Genomic DNA, 17733 nt, shown 5'->3' with positions numbered 1-17733 from the left:
CCTTGCTCCTCTTCAACTTGTTTTCTCCACCTATCCATTGGCTGGATTTGTTAACTTTGACTCATTCAGATACTAAATGACCTACTTGTTTACACCAGCTGAACAAGCAGAATTCTTCTCAGTTTATCTCACCAGCATATATTACCAACAGACTTCTCACTATTCCCAGCATGGTAAGAGATACCTTGAACTGAACAAAAGATATAAGCCCACAGAACCGCAAAAGAAGGCCAATGAGAATATGAGGGAAGAAACCCAATAAAGTATTATAATTTTTCTGTCAATTTACAGTATGCCCTACTCCTCATATATAAAGCACTGAGGAGGAAATGTGAATACATTGAAAAGCACTGGACAGGTTCCATAGTGGAACCTTAGCTAGGACAAATCACTGGCACTGGGGTAAGGAAACGAGTAACTTAATGTCTTGGGATAGCTCAGGTTAAGCCTTTTCTGACAAACCCATAACAAATATATTTCATGTTATTTAACTTACCAGCTCCAGCTCACATAAATAATTACCAGGAAGTTTATTCAGAGAATGTCTAATCACAGTCACAGCCTGTTTCTGTTTGGCTGCAGATTCTGATCCATTACTGATCCTTACCACCATGCTAGAAACATCCCATACTGACCAAGAAGTGAAAACATCTAGAAAAAATTGTCTTAAATGACATTCAACCAATATGGCATTAGTTTGGTCAATGTCACTTGATATACAAACTGTTGAAAAGAAAGATGCAACATTTTTCTTTGAATACTGTAAAGTAATCTATATAGGGCAACAGAAAAATTTCTCATGTTGAAGTGCAGTTGAATGAGGGCACTCTTTACAGCGAGATGACTGAGGCTTTCCCATTTCAGCAGTCATTCTGTATTAGGCTATACATGAGTGGACTCAGAGACAAAGGATACTTCAGACAAGAAAAATTACTTCATGCAGAAGTTTATGGTACTTATTTAGCAGCAGCTAAATATTTATTCAGCCTATCTAGAGAGTATTTTCAAATTCAAACTAGGATAAAGAGGGCTGAGAGGTCTCCAGTCTGTCAGGTACATGAAAGCATGAAAAACAGAAGTCAACAGGATTTATTATGCCACAATTTTCAGATAAAGGCAGGTAAAACAAGGAGGATAGAAATAGGACAGGTCTTTTCACTGGAAAAGTTACTCAGTACACATTAGATCAAATTCAAACTGCCATTCTGTTATCCAAAAGCTTGATCAAATTATTATATTTACAAAGTATTAAATCACTCTCCTCTAATTATACCAAGTTTTATTAAGGTAATCACAGGTGAGAAAAATAAAAACAGTTTTAAATACTTCAAACAAATAGTGAAATATTTTGAAAATATTTTTTTAATTAAGGTCTCAATTTGCATATATAATTTCTCATTCAAATGAGCTTCACAAATGGTGTTTATACACTTTACCCAACAAATGAAGTACCTGCAAGATAATACTCTGTATCATAAACTATAACATTCCTACAAAATGAAACCCTACAAACCAAAGGATAAAACATCAGTATAACTCTTGATAAATATCTTTACATTTCTAGGAAATGCTGAGACTCAGCCTCTACCATATATTGCTAGATCCTGTGCATTTCTGGGAAAGGGTTGTACAGTGGATTGATTACCAAAGAAAGAGATTAAGTTTCCTCTATAATCAATTTATTATTCATGGAAACAAGCAAACAAATCAACCTACCTTGCAATTCACTTTTAATAAGGCAACTTTCCATCATATATAGCAAAACAGTGACCATAATATCCAGCAGCTGACATTCCTCTGTTACTTGGCGTGCTAGTTCTTCATTGCTGAACAACTGAACACTGATATGCACAATTCTATTAGACATTGTATCTGATTCATGGCTTTTCTTCAGTGTTTTCATAATAAAAGCATAATGTTGAACAAAAGTTTTGGTAAAAGCAATCTGTAAATTATAAAGAAATTTTGATGTTAACAAGCACTACACAAAAATTATAGCTTTCTTTCATGATAAAATATTCCTTTACAAAAGCACAATCAACATATCCTAGGAAACACCAGTTGCCATGACAAACCAAAACTGATGGTCTATCCATCCCGTGTCTAGTTTCTAGAAACAGTCCACATGAAAAGACCTATCTATAGAGAGGGGTAACTTACGCCTCTAATTTTATTATACCAAAATCTAATCTTCTCATTCTATACTTTCCACACTAAGAAACAAAACAAAACCAAACCAAAATAGAAATGTTGAAACAAGGAATATAAGATCTCAGCATACCTATGAATGCAGTAAAGTTCTAATAATGCATATATCCCCAATTTTTAACATCTTAAATCAGGGACTAGTGTCCCAGATTGATACACCATGAACAATGAGATTAGTGGTACCTAATAAAGCTGCCTCAACTTATTACTTGCATTTGTCTATCCATGGAATAAGCTTTTTATTCATCTGTCAAGGATGACATTTCAACAGTGAATTTCATTTGATACAATAACATCCTATATTTTTTCAATAAATCTTTAGAGCTTTCTCCTAAATAATTAAAGTCATTAGCAAGCTTTACTATTCTTCACACAACTGTTTGGGGTTTTTTAAACCAGATCACTATTTAGGTGGATTGATACATGTAAATCTTAGTACAATTTCTTGTCCCACTCAGCCTCAAACTGCATTGTAAACCAACCTTCTGCACTGCATATACATGTGTGTGTACCTGCCAGCTTTGAAATCACTTCTCACTTAGTACTTTAAAGTTCTGAGTTAACACCATCTAGACTTCCTTGGCCTAATGAGATAATACAAGCTGTGTAGTGATGAAAATTTTCAGCTCAGAGACTAGAATCCCCTGTCTATTCCTTCTGGAAGCATTAATCTTTCACAAGCAAAAAATCAGAAATTTTAAAACCACCCTTAGGCAGCTGTGTTTTCACCAGATTGTATACAAATCACTCCTTCGTTTTACCTGCTTCAGTCTCAGTGCTCCCATGTTTTTATTATGACACTACCATGTTATTTTAATTTAGAAAATATTTCTAAACATATCATAATCCTGTAACACCGCTGTGGGGCACAAAAATTACTTCTTCCAGCAAATACCCTCAAAAATGAAGTTGCTTATGCAAAAGAATGGACCAGTGTGGGGATGAAGATGTCACTGCAAGAAACATTACAACACTGCTTAACTTGCATTCCTTTAGCTGGTTCACAATGATGGAAACCTGTATAATAATTGAAAGTGTCTTCTACATACAGCACCCAGCACAATTGCAATTGTTTTCAGAACAACATATTCGCAATACTTGCATAGAGTTCATACAATATCATTCTGGTATTCCAAGGCAAAACAACCTATCATATAATTGCCTTTAAATTAAAGCTTGATATAATCTTAATCACTGGCAATGACACTTATAACAAACATCAAGATATTTACATTATTAATGTTAAGCCTCGGACACAAACAATGCACCTGATGTTTTAAGAAGTTAGCATATTAATGCTGCTAGTAAAAAAAAAGTATATTTATATATTACTTCTTCACATTGTATTATGTTTAAGTAGGATTCACAGGTACTGTAATGTAGGAACAACATTCTACATGGTTACGCAGCACTCTGAATTCAAGCTGATTGCAAAAACATGGTCCTCCTCCAAAGACAAATTTTGGATTTTTTATTTATTTTAAATCAGCCTGTATCAAAACATTTTGTGCTTCACCCATATACGATAACGAATTTCTGCAAGTATTGTAGATTTGCTATCAATATAGTGTAATGATAGAGATTCTGTAATGCACTTAAATAAAAGGCATCAGCTTTACTCCTACATTCACTTGGAATTTAAACAAACAAATACAATCCTTTCCAATTCTGAGAGGAAGAAACTAAACTCATCTCCAGGAGTTAAAATGCTGAAATACTGTGGTAAACTGGAGTTCGTATATAAAAACAGCCATAGTAGGTCAAATTAGTCCATCCAGCTCAGTATCCTGTCTTTGAGTGACCAAAGCTGTATATAGTACTAAAGAAAAGTACAGAATGGAGCAAGAATACATATATTGACATAACACATCTTTCCAAATACTTACTCAGCTTTCAACCATTTGCAAGGAGTGGCTTCCTAAAACAGACATGTTTGCTGTGTATTTAATTACCTTCACTGACTTACTCTCTATAATCTTGTGCAGCTTCTAAATTTCTAGGCTGTGCAAACACAAAGTTAATTTTTTCATCTGGCCTCTTCCTCTTGGTGACCACTCAACAATCCCAGAACTTTTAGGAGCCTAACATCAACCTCATGTTTCACTTAGAACTTGCATCTTCCATGTTTATGTTTTCAATGCAAAGAAAAAGATCGTTCTGCCGGGTGAAAGTTGTGCTAAAATTATTTTTCCAGTAGAAATATCCAGGGATTGATGAAGTCATATTGCTGTAATAACTGCCTCAACATTCACTATGGGAGGTGCCTGATGAGGCACATAATTTTGGATAATTATGTCTGTTGATTCATTATCTGTACCAGATGCTTTTGCAATTCTCTACTTCCATATTCTAGATTTCAGCAAGGCTGTGCTCTTCGATGATTTACACTCTTCCATCAGCTTCCTCTTTATTGCCAACCCCTTCTCTGCCTTCTCCTTGGTCACACGAGGGTTAGTCCTATTTCTCTGGTCTTTTGTTTTTCCTCTTGCAGAAACCACACAACACCTCTAATGTCTTGGAAGCTCTGGTAAATTTATCTTCTGTTTTCTTCACTTACAAGTCTTCCAAGCTTCAAAGAGTGCTGGAAGGGATGCCACAAGCACAAATCCTGTAAGGCAAAGACCACACTGTTTGTTGTGCTGTCTCTCTCATATGCAAAAGCAGGGAGTGAGGGGGAAGAGCTAGTTAACCCAGGGTTTTAGCCCACCTCTTTCAACAACTCTCTTCAATAGTGGGAATGCTAAAAGAGACGTTTGTTTTCCTTTTTAAAAATAAATCTGTGCAACAGAGATTGCTGGTGGCTCACTGATTGCTGCACAGGGCATGGTGGATTCAGTCAGGTCTACCATGCTTACACTGGAGGTCAGTGGATTACACTGGATTTCAACAATTTCAGAGCATGCACAAACAGCCAGCTCTGTGCTCTGTGTCTGGCTAGCTCACTGAGTTTATCGGAAAACCAACCCAGCATAATTCTGCTGATTTGATGAGCTAAATCAGCTCATGAAGAATCAGACAAATTGCACAACAGCAGAGACAGAAAAAATTAAGACAGTACATGTGGTGTAGATGGGATGGGAGAAAGTAGCATAAAGCTGAGAAATCACTTGGAACTGTTTATATCCCTACAGGTGTTCCTGCTGTTTGAGAATGCAGCAAGATTAAACAGCAAACAAGCTTTTCCTTCCTAAAAGCTAAATGGAAACGTGAAAGATAAAACATTCTTCTTATTCATCCCAAAATGGCATGTTCTCTCTGTACATGTGTAAAACGCAGAGCCGGTCCTTGTAAATTAGCCACAATCCTCATAGACATGTTTAAAAGTCATGAATCACAGACACAGTTTTGCAACAAAGCACAGGTATCTTGGGAAAAAATAGTGTTACTGCCTCCCTAGTATTACTGTGTGACACATTTCCTGCTCTAAGTTCCTTACTACTGAAATATACCTTCTAGATGATCACATCAATTAAAATAAACACAGATTCTAAAATATTTCAAATACTTATGATTTTTGCTAGTGATAAAGTTTGTACATAGGAATCATCTGTTTAATCAAACACAGTATGAAATTGGTAACAAAAATAAAAAAGATAAATGTTTAAATAATCCTTTCATCTGAACATGCAGTATTGGTAGGCAAAAGATGGACTATTTCCAGATAATGGTGCAGCCAGAAGAGAAACCAAATATACCATGGTCTCCATTCTGAGTACATAGTGAAGAAAGATTATGAACTCAGTGAAGAAAGCCACTGAAGGCTGTGGATTGTTGTCAAAGGAAAGAAGATCCCATGATCATTAAAAAGTGTTGCTATTACAAGGTATAATAAAAAGGTAAACATAGCAACTCTTACCAGATTCCTCCACATGCTGTTTGCAACTGGGTGTTTTCACAGGCAGGAGTTTAGCTGGCAATGAATCAGAAAAACTGGATGCCCACATGGAACTCCAAATACCAAGAAGAATTCAAGCTTCACAGCTAAGGATCATTGGTCAAGAAGTCTTCATGTCTCCTCATGTATTAGCTGAATCCAAGACCAAGATGAATCTATGCTGATATCCCAAATCAAAACACTGTCTTGACATGGACAGGGTACTGCTGAAAGCCTGTAACTTTTTCTTCCTTGCAAGTTATCTTCATATCCTTTGCTTTGATACAGAAAGGTTTCAGGGAGGCACAAATACAGGGCTGACCCATTATAAACAGACATTTTTGAAGAAATCTGCATTCCTGGACTTCAGGATTTCTTGATCTTTGCCTCCCAGCAGGGATTGAGAAGGTCCAAAATATCTGCATGGCTCAAAGGTATGACATGATCAGAGCAAAATGTTAAGCCTGATTGTTATGTATACTTGGTCTTGGAACATGTAGAGCAAACAACCAAACCTGGCTGCACACCAAGATTTAAAAGAGGAAGATGACATTCAGTCTCCATGACTCCAGCCCAGGAGACACTTGGTATGGACAACTGCAGAACTCTGTAAGGAAGCAGCTGGAAGGCTGCCAAAATCATCTAAGGCATAGCTGCAGCAGAACACTCACACACTGAAATGGACTATATGGAGAAACCTCTGCCTACTACAACAGCTGCAACAGCAATGAAGTCACTGCAATTATTTACCAGTCATACCACATTACAGAATCATTTAGTGCTGATCCACATCATTTGACTGATAAAATTCTAATTTACAAAGTAAAATAAACCAAACCAAAATTCAACGCATGCCAATATGCACTAACAACAAAAAGGAAAAAAGCAAACTATGAGAACAAAATTAATGTTCCTGCTTCAGGATTATCCATCTTCTTTTGTCCACATCTCTCTTCAAATACTATATACTTTAGACCTTCAAACCAAATACTCAAAACAAGGTAAAATATCTGTATTATTTTACTGCTTATTATTAAAATATATGTGTTCTCATGCAAGGCATAATACACACTAAATATGTGAATAAGAAAAGACATAAAAGTCTGAATGAAGTCAAGTACCTTATAATCTTGATCTGGCAGCATGTTGAGTAAGAAAGTCACCATCTTCTGTGGAAACTCATATTTTATTGTCCAAAATAATAATTCTTCTAGAAAACATTTATGCTTCAAAACATCCATGATAGATTGATCTGCATAAAAGGTTGGAGGAGGGGATGTGTAGTGTAATAATTATTAAAACTAATGATAGTGCAGTTTCACTGTCTTATATAAAATTCAGTAAGAAAAATTTAAGAACATCTTAGTACAGTCGGCAAATAATTTTTTTTTTTCAAAAACACTGGGAAAATTAACATGGCCAACACTGCACAGTGCCAGAGTCTGTAACAACAAAAAGGACCTCCCTGAGAAGTCAATTAAAGTTTTCAGTACAATTCTACTCCACAGAGTCCAGTCTTCATTGATTGCACTGAATCGTATCACCATACTGTAATAGCTCCACTGATTGTAACAAACAACAGCAATGTGCAAAATATTGACACAGACACTTGACCAAGGAAAACTGTTAATGTACACTACTGCTGTGCTGAAGTTAAAAGAGCAAAACAACAAAATACAGTTTAGTTCTATCACCTAAAAACACTTATGTTCTGTTTACAAAGCTCTAAATAAGCTAAATAAAAGCAATAATGTATCAGTCATTCTTATTTTTAAAGCAATATATATACTGATTGACCAACGAAGTTTTCATTTGTTTGCATCTCTTTTAATGTAAAAATTACCATAATCAGGCACTAGGCTCCTGTTGGTACCAGAAGTGACAGTCTCATCTTTCCCCATTCAACTCCTGGACATTCACTCTGCCCCCTTACTCATGCTGACAGTACATTCCCATGGGATACCTACATAGGAATCAAGTCATCTTTCCATTCTGTCAGCTGCGTGTTCAAGCAGATCAGTTTCATGATTGCAAAGCTGCACAAACTGACCTCTGCTAGAATAAACTGTTCATGAAGCTATGGCTTGACAGAGCATAAATATTAACCCCATTTTAAAAAATTACTAAAGTATAAAGACTCTTTATCACCATTCTTCAAGAGGTTGAATACACACACACACACACACACACACACACACAAAATCCCGTATTCCAGTAAGACTGTATGAAGTGCTCCCATCAGCAGATTCAAAAACAAGCTGGACATCATCTGGTCTTGAAGACTTCCCTCTCCACTGAAGTATGACAGCTTTAGGGACTGCACTAGATAGCTCTGTGCCTATCCTAAGCAAGATAGCCATCTGTGCTTTTCCTAAAGAGGAATTACCTCCATTTTCCACCATTACCAAAGGTCAGAGTTCCCCAGCCAAGTGACCAATCAGCCCAAAACATCTCAGGAATTGCAAAAGATCATGAGAAATAATGAATAATTTAAATTTTAGGGATCTCCTTGAGACTTTAGCAAGCCACACAAAGACAAAAATGTTTTATTCAATATATTCTACAAGCGTTGAAATAAAACGTTACCTTCACAGTCATTTTAATAATAATATATTTTGTAAAGCATTACACATCACCTACTGCAGCAAACATATGATGATCGTTTATGTTCTCTTCCTCATCTCTTGTTAAGAAATTGCATATGTGTTTTTACTGCTCATGAAAGCTTGGTAGCCATGCAGACCTAAGTCCTCTGTCCACAGAACACACAGCACAGGTTTAGGTAAATGCCAAATGCCCCTGAGTGAGAACACCAGGCACGAAGACAAGTGACACAACACCTTATCCGTCACTGATGTGCAGCTTTCTCTGACACATATCACAGTTGAACAGTGCATATCAAATTCTTTATACAGCAGTTTCAGGCAGGGATGGAAGAATATATATCCACTTATACCTGCTACAGAATTTAAGTAGGCAGAATGCTCTTACCCAACTTGGAAAATTTGTCAAGAACACTGGGACTAACGTTCCCACTCTTGTGAAAAGCACCACATGATTTTATATTAAAAAAAAAAAAAAATAGTGCCTGTGGGTTTAAAATTGTGTTAAACATCAGGTATTTCAGAGGGATGCAGGATACAGGTTTAAAAACAGAGTAAAAGTAAAAATTCTCTCAATACTCAGTCCCATACCAGTATCAGTGGGCCTCAGCATAAAACCTGCATTTTCTTTAAAGAAACCTTTTGTTCTTTCCTAGTGCCACAAAAGACCCCATAGACTGTTGTAAACATCTCTCTGGAATATGAGTCTTAGCATTCCAAAATATCCCCAGTATCTAAGTAACCCTCTATGAAGACAGTACCACTAAAGACCTAGGATGGGCCAGGGAGTCTGCTTATACGGAAAAGGTAAATCTGTTTTTATTCAATACTCAGTTTTCTAAAATTTTCTTTTCATACTCTTATTTTATACCCTATTGGACATAAAATATGAATACTGAAAACTTCAGAAAACTATTCAATATTTAATAAAAACAGATACTTACCCTTCCCCCACTGGCAGACTCCCTCCTCTGGGGCTGATATTAGGAGCTATCAACATCATGAGCACAGTCCATGTTGGATGCCTCAGAGGGGGAAGACTACAGTCCTGGGAGGAAATGAAATGTTGAATTAAAGTACCACTTTTCCTGAAATGCCACTGCTGATACTGGTTTTCAGATCTGGCAGCTTTTCCACCTGAGCTTTCTGACTGCCTATTTCACATAATCAGTTATTATGCATCAGAAAACCAGCATTTTTTTCTTGCATTACCTGACTCTAACTTATCTTTTAGACAAGCTAACAGCATCTAAAATTCAAGGAAGAGAGTTTTCCTTGGATGTCTGTAAGTTTCCTGCATTTCTCCAGAACTACCACCTCTTCCACACTATTATTCTCTGCCACAACCTTTCACACACCATTTCTAAAACCACCTCAATACTATTGCCAAAACATTTAGTTCTCTGCTTTTCCAGCTTCCCAATTTTTTTCCTGCAATCTGAAACCACCAGAAAGAATCAATCTTACTTTCCCATACTCCTCACAACACCTTCATAACATTCTACTGACTTCATGAATCCTTCCATTTTAAATTCAGGTTCCAAACATTCACTCCAAAGCCATTCCAGAAATTTTATTCCATCTTTAACCACAGTTTTTCACCCTAATGTTCTTTTTTTGTAATTTCTTTGTGCTTCCTATGTCAGTTTCCTCATACTCAAATTAAAAAAAAAAAAAAAAAGGACTAAAAATGTATTTATTTATTTATTTAAATATTATTATTTAAACCATTTTTAGCATAAAAATATGTTAAGGACACGCTGCCTTGTCTGTAGCCTACGTTAATTCTTGAATTAAAACTTGCACTGATCTCAATGTGAGTGCTGCTCATGTTGGACTAGAAATTGCACAGAGGACTAGCTTCAATCTAGAAAAATAATGGAGTGATTTCAAAGGCGATTTCATTCAGGTATCTTTTCTTAAACATAACTGGAACAGTACAGAAAGACCAACCAGAACCAGAGAGAACCATTCCTGCCTGGCTGAGAACACACTCATACTATACAGTGGCATAATGAAAAAAAAAAATTGTGAAGAACAAATACATCAAAAACTTGTTTGCCAAGCTGTATTGCAACCTTGTCAGCCACACAGTGAACATGGAATGAAATTTTAGAGGTCAACTCATGACATGAAGGTGACAAAATGACTAGTCAAACTGAGTCCCAGACAGTGGTACTCACTCAAGGGAAACCAAAAGTTGCCAGTTACCACAATGTCACTTGCTATTCTTTTATAGACTTTGCTATGTTTAATACCTGTCACATGCAGCACTACAGTGCTTGGGAAGTGAATGAATATCCCTAGATAATTTTTAAGATAGACATAAAGCAAGTATTATAAACTGAGATCAGTACTTTATAAATACCTTTGGTGGTGCTGCTTAGTTTCACCCTCTTGCGCTTGCCCACACCTTGGCTACCATCCTGGTCCTCCTGGGGTAGGGGAAGAGTTTAAAAAATTCATAATCGTATATTTAGAATTTTATTGCCAAGAGACGGTATGCTCTCAAAATTCTGTTTTAACTACCAAGCTAAAACAGAAAAGCCCTGAATATACTCTTTTATCAGAAAAATACTTTTGCTGTTTACAGGAACAATGAACTCTGTGCAATTCATTAGAAAAAAACACAGTTTTTAAAAATGCCTTTTTCCCCTAAAGGCAACATTATCATCTGCAAAGTTCAGACATCTGCATCTATTTGATTCACTTTGTAAGGTTACCCACTCTGAAACTGATTGCTACAAAAATGTTCAACACTATAAAATTTCTAACTGTTACACATCCAAGGTTTCACCTTATTCATCTGTAGGGTTTGGGGGTTTTTGTTTCCTTGAAAAGAATATCAGCCAACACATTGGCTATTCAAGTTGGCAACACAGACAATTAACTAGACATTTTCTAATCAATATAAAGTTTTGATCCAAGAATAAAGTATTTATGACACCTTTAAGATGCCAGTTCTAATTACTGAATTCTAATTGCTTGTTCCTTACAGAATAATGGAAACACTTTATGTAGGCACTTGTCATCTGAAGCTTTTCAAGGCACTCTGCAAACAAAACAGCAAAGGTTCCAAAACGCAATGCAAGTTAAAAACATCATCATCACCACTTTACAAAATCTAACACTGGGTCTTAAAAAAGAATATGACATTACAGGACTAGACTAAATGCTGCATGGATCTTTACTAACAATGGTAGTACTAATGAAACAGTGGAGATAAAGAAAGATTCCTACTAGATCTAATAGAATGAGAGATAATTAATGCAGATATCTACTGTTAAAAATAAGCAATCAATATCCTTCTCTAAGTAAATGCCATATTTTACTTTAAAACTTCAGTGGAATGATAAAGAACCTGGTACTCGATAAGTGACTCTGCTTCTTTGGGGAAAAAGATTATTCATATTTTGTATCTAAGGTCTGGTCGAAGTACCATGATAAGGAAAGGACTGAATTTACCCATCCTTTCAGTACTACCATCTGAAAATTAATTTTAAAGTGGACACATCTGAATTCTTAGGTGCCCTGTGGTCTTTGTGAACACGTTACTTTCATACTTCAATCAGGAACCAGTCAATATGCAGCATGTTGCCACTGCCCACTCCCCCACCAGAGAAGCCAAGTACTCCAAAGCAAAAATCAGCCCCGCTGAGATACTACTATGCAGGACTCTGCAATTTAAATGTCCTGCCCTGAAAAAAATGAATCTAAATTCCTGTAGCTAGAAAGTAGATAGATGGAGGTCTCAAGACCTCTTCAGTGGTTTCAGTTAATCCAGAGTTGCTAGAGGGGCCTTAATCAGAAAATAATGCATATGGGTATACAAATTGTGATTAATGTGTTGGATTCTAGCCTCCAACACCACTGATCTGGTAAACAAAATGCATTTCCCCCCTTCTACAGTATGAGAAAAATTTAAACATGTAACAGTCTTCACTGCAACATTTGAAGTGATTTTGCTAAAAAGAAGAAAAGTTATGAGTGACTTCATGAGAAACACTTTCTTGAGAACATTTTTTCCTCAGTGATGTTAGAGAGTTGGTTTCCATTGCTGCAGTAAGGTAGGATTAAATCTTAATGTCAAGTGCAGGAGTTTTAACAGCCTTCAGATAGAGAGTGGTAGGTCACATGGTGTCTGCCAAACCCAGGGATAAAGAGTAAGAGAATGCGTAAGCAAATGTAGAACACTGGATAATGCTGTGTAAATATACTTGGATAACAGCAAAGATCTATGTAGATTTACTTATGTAATAGAATATTCAGCAATATGCCTAAAGTGTGCCACATCTGTTGTAAATTCAGATAATAAATTTTATGTAATATTAGATACTATACATAGATTTTTGCACAATTACATTATACAGCAACTGGGGTCAATAACTATATAACTAAGTAATAAAGCACTAAGTGCTCATTAAACTACAATGGCAGCCAAATTGGCATATCTGATACAAAGAGGTTTATTTGTCAGTGTGGCAAAAGCGTTCCTGAACTGGGTTTTATTTGATTCTTTGGAACATAAAAACTGCTTAAATTGGAGGACAGGTTTAGAGAGGACCTTTTTTTCTTCCTTTTGCACAAAGGAAAACACGAGGAAGAGAAGCTAATAAAGCAAACTACGGGTGAGTTCTCTCCAAAATACCACAGGATGGAACACAGACCATTTGAGAAGTAAAGCACAAGTGAGCCTGTACTGTTTTAGGGTGGGGAGGGGAAAGGATGGAACAAACCAAACCACGACACATATCTCAGGATACATCCATCCTTCAGATTCATTTTTAGCTTTGAACCATTTTAGAACCATTGTACAACTATTGTAGAAGTGAAACTAAATACTGAACTATGCGAAACTTTTCAAGCTATTTAGTTCCCTGTAGAAGCACTGCTCTAATTTGAAGCCTATGTAAATTTTGTAATCTAGCCTTTCATCTGTGAAACAATGCCACCTTTAAGGCTTACTTGGTAAGAAAGAACATTAATCTTTCGAGCTTCATCTTAAATACCAGAGGAAGAAAATCCAGTTAAAAGTGTACTCTTGCCACATTTCTTATTTAGAACATAGTTTTACTCTGCTGTAAGAGAGTATAAGGTGGCATAACAAAGCTGTAAATGCCCTTTGTAACTTACAGGAGAGGGCAGAGAAGAGGAGCAGTCATAAAACAAGGTAACTTCTGCCTCATTCCTCTAGGAAGCATTTCTCTAGTAACACCATTTTTCTAATAAGCATTTCAGCCTCTACCTGCACAGTTCTGTTTTGGCTTTTGGATGAAAGAACTGGACTTTCTTTTTAGCAATTTATACTTGTCAAGCAGGCCATGATTAAGAAAAAGATTATAAAATAAAAAATTAACTCTCTTTGGAGATGCCACTAACTGAAGACTTTTTTGTTTCACCAAAAAAAAAAAAAAAAAGCAAAACCCAACAAAAAACAATCAACTTTTGACATGCTTTTTATTTGCATCCCATGCTGTATCTATGTGATTTTATTAGTTATGAAAGGAAAATTCAGAAGTGAAAATATATACCAAAGAATATTTAAACTTTGAGTCCTTATTGTTTTATCTGCACATTACTTCCTCATTCTTTTAAAAAAATTTCTAAATGCAGCTTTCAAAACAGGGTCTTGTGCTTTTTTACAACGTATCTTAAAAATTGATCCCAGGTATGTGAGCATATGCAAAATTTCAATTTAGAAAAATTACATCTGTGGTAACATAATAAAATACCTAACATGTATATTTATATCCTGAAGACCAGAAATAAAATTCTCCCTAGAAAACAGGTATCTTTAACTGGCAAGCTATAATGCAGGTGCAGTAATTCCTCCCTTATTTATTCATAAAGTATCTTTTCCTTGAAAAAAATATCTTCTCCTGATAAAAAATTCCTTCTCCATAAAATGCATCTCTGCCTCTACCCCCATCGTGGACTTCTTTCCCAAAAGAAATGTCAGCAATATCCAGTCTCTCTTGAGACCCTGAACAACTTCAGTTTACTCCCCTTTCCTCATCACTTACAGGGGTAAAACAGAAAGAAGCATGCTGAGTCATCTTAAGTTTATTTGAAAACACTACTTGAGGTTATTAACATTAACTTGAATTGCCTTCTCTCATGGGCCTTAAAAGTCATACTGTCAGCAGTCATTTGCAGGGATTTTTTGTTTGTTTGTTTGTCAAGCAATGGTGAAAAAACAACAAGCAATACTTTGAAAAATGCCAAATTATAAATAGCACTGCTGAAAGCCTGACAGATGCTGTTGTACACATGACAGAGGCAAACATGTCATACAACAGTTTTAGACATACACAAACAATTGTTCTGACCTCAATACTTGTTTACATAGAATTCAATGTAAGCAAAAATCCTACAAAAAAATTATACTTTACATTATTTAAATTTTTTTTATACTACCCTACCAGAACGGCTGCTAAGGCTTACTAGTTCAAATTAGGTTTTAAATAGTAGGCGGAAAAAAAATGACAATAAATGGCTAAAGTAACTTTACCAGAATTTAACTTTCCTCATTAAATTCAACTTATTTATTACAACTTACTCCTTATAAAAGGAGATACCTTCCTTTTTACTCCCACTCAATGTGGTTGGTCAAATCTACACGTGGGAATTTATATACAGAGAAATTCTCACTGCTGCTATCACCAGTTCAGCTGGATTCTCGAGTGATAAAAAATGCTAACACCATTCAGAGCATCACATGCTTTAAGTTTGTTTTAATCAAGCCCAATTTACTTGAGAGTGACTTTTGAACAACCTGCGCAAGTTTATTCTACATAAATTAAACCGAGATAAGGATTTTTTTCAAGAGGCCCTTAGTAAATCAGTGGCATGAGATCTATTCCTTTATGTCTCCATTATTTCTAATTATTAAAGTGGAGAGAGTCCAGAGACTAGAATAGTTAGAATAGAAGAGTTAAGGTTTGTGGGATTTGGCTGCAAGTATTCCCTCCATTTAATATTCTGTTGCAGTTCATTATAGTCTTTAAAAACAGTCTCACCTCATCTGAAGAATCCCCTTGTCCTGATGCTGCCGTAGCACCTGCTAAACCTTTTGAAATAAAAAAATTCAGAGATTCCTTTCATAAGTCTTATACTGAAAAGAGAGTATTTTATGATATTTAATGAGCCAGTATGAAATGAAACACTACATTAACTTTCTTTAAAAGATACACAGCAGTGGACTGAGAAGTTTGAGTAAGATTTCCAAGCAATAGAAAATCAGGGATTTGCAAGTACGTTCCATTGCAGAACTTCAACATACAGAGTTAACAGAGACATGTTCTTTCAGAAATTGCAAAAAAACTCTGATGACCTTCAGTGATCAAAAAAAAAAAAAAAAAAGAAAAAAAAATCCACAGCACTTTTGTAAGAATAGGTGGCTTAGCTTAGTTGCAGTGACAAAATTCCACTACGAGCAATTTCATCTTGCCTACTCAAATTCCACTAATCATATGACTGGAAAGTGATGCTTAGTATATTAGCAATTAATATATTTAGCTTTGTTGATAGAATTAAAATGAATCCTATAATTTGATGGTGAACTAAATAACAGGGAATTCCTTAAGTTTCATTAAGATTTGTTTTTTTTAAAAAATAAAAGAACAGTTTATATATAAACCATTAACAACCAAGTCTTCTCTTGAACAAACCTTGAACTGCTAATGTGCTAGTTCCAGCTCCTTTTTCCTGCATACCACATGCAAGTTTATCCTCAGGAAATGCCAGTCCAGAGCCTTTCAAAGCAATGAGGTACTTTTCATGACTTTTCTTTGCACATGCATTCTCTCCAACACCTTGAATACATATGTAAAACAGCATTAATGTACAACAGCTACATTGTTCATATACCTGATATTCTATACAAGCAATCTAAAAAATGATCCACAATGTTTTAATAAGCTCCATGAGATGTAGAATCCGGAAAGTTTTTCCAACTGATGTACTGAAATCCAAAACACCAGAAACCTTCTGAATTTTCCCCTCCAACACAATGTTTTCTGCTAAATAATGTACTTAATTTCTATTTTACCAGCACTGCCACCATTCAGCAAAAAAACAATTTACTTAGGTATTTCAAAACAGTTGATTTTGGAGAGAAAGGTCAGGGGCCTATGATTTCCAATGGGAAAAAAATGAACAAAAAAAAGAAGAGCAATGGTAATACACCGTATATAAAATCTATTATTTGGAATTTTTCTTTCAAAATTCAAGTTTTGACAGCTGCAATTAACAGAGACTATTCATAAAAATATCATCATTTCAAATGTTTGATGAAACAAAGTCACAGTGCATGCTCAGGATATAAAATTTTCACAAAGAAATGGACTGAAAAAACCCCAACACATTTGCAATATAAGGAAAAAAAAAAACTTTAAAGATGCAAATTGTGTCAAGTGTTTAAGGAAAAGAAAATATTAAAAATATGACAATACCTTTTTAGCTGTGCACCTTTTGCATTCAAAGTCAGAATGGCAGGTTTTGCTGTAAAATCTCTTTCTTTGCTTTCCCTACCCAGAAATTGTACCAACTCAGACACATATTCTCCATTCTGAGAGTCTAGATAAGAATGCTTTACTTCCCATTCCCTCTCCACTACTCTATCTCAGAAAATCCATTACATATAGAAAAAGAGAAGTCATTAAATGTCTCCCATTCAAATATTATTAAAGAGGAGAAAAAGAAAGGAAGGAAACAAAATTAAAACAACTGTCCCTGAGGCAGCTTTCCTAAGCATTTCTCCTTTGAAATAAAGATTTGGAGATTGCCTGTTCTTCAACCAGCTGCTGCCCAAGCCAGTTACAGCAACTTAAATCTACAGTAACTACTATTTGTTCCATACCTGTCCAAAGGAAATATGCAAGGGACTTGAAAAAGACACCTAATCACAAGAAAATAAGGTGGAATTATTTTATACTAGGCGGCTTTGAGTTAGTGTCTGCCGAACATTTTCAGATTCATTGTGATTTGTTACAGGATGGAATAAATAATCAGGGCTGTTGCGGGCAGGGGAAGCATTTTTATGAAAAT

At 35.6% G+C, this 17733-nt stretch overlaps 1 protein-coding gene across 5 annotated transcripts in view; it reads right to left on the bottom strand.

Annotated features, from left to right (window-relative positions):
- Positions 1 to 17733, bottom strand: part of UBR3 (ubiquitin protein ligase E3 component n-recognin 3) — a 118485-nt gene that overhangs the window by 84871 nt on the left and 15881 nt on the right. For 4 of the 5 annotated variants that reach the window (XM_042784293.1, XM_042784294.1, XM_042784295.1 and 1 more), the window contains exons 4-8: positions 16356 to 16499; positions 15705 to 15754; positions 11054 to 11120; positions 7204 to 7334; positions 1717 to 1945 (exon numbers count right to left, since the gene is read on the bottom strand). In XM_042784293.1, coding sequence (XP_042640227.1) covers positions 1717 to 1945; positions 7204 to 7334; positions 11054 to 11120; positions 15705 to 15754; positions 16356 to 16499 — 621 coding nt within the window. The remainder of the gene's footprint in view (positions 1 to 1716; positions 1946 to 7203; positions 7335 to 11053; positions 11121 to 15704; positions 15755 to 16355; positions 16500 to 17733) is intronic. The other variant, XM_042784298.1, reaches the window with a different exon arrangement.

This window comes from Tyto alba, unplaced genomic scaffold (assembly GCF_018691265.1).
Source record: "Tyto alba isolate M040663 unplaced genomic scaffold, T.alba_DEE_v4.0 Super-Scaffold_7, whole genome shotgun sequence".
NCBI lineage: Eukaryota > Metazoa > Chordata > Aves > Strigiformes > Tytonidae > Tyto > Tyto alba.
Note: the sequence above shows the minus strand (reverse complement) of the source record. Positions and strands in the feature narration are given on the sequence as shown.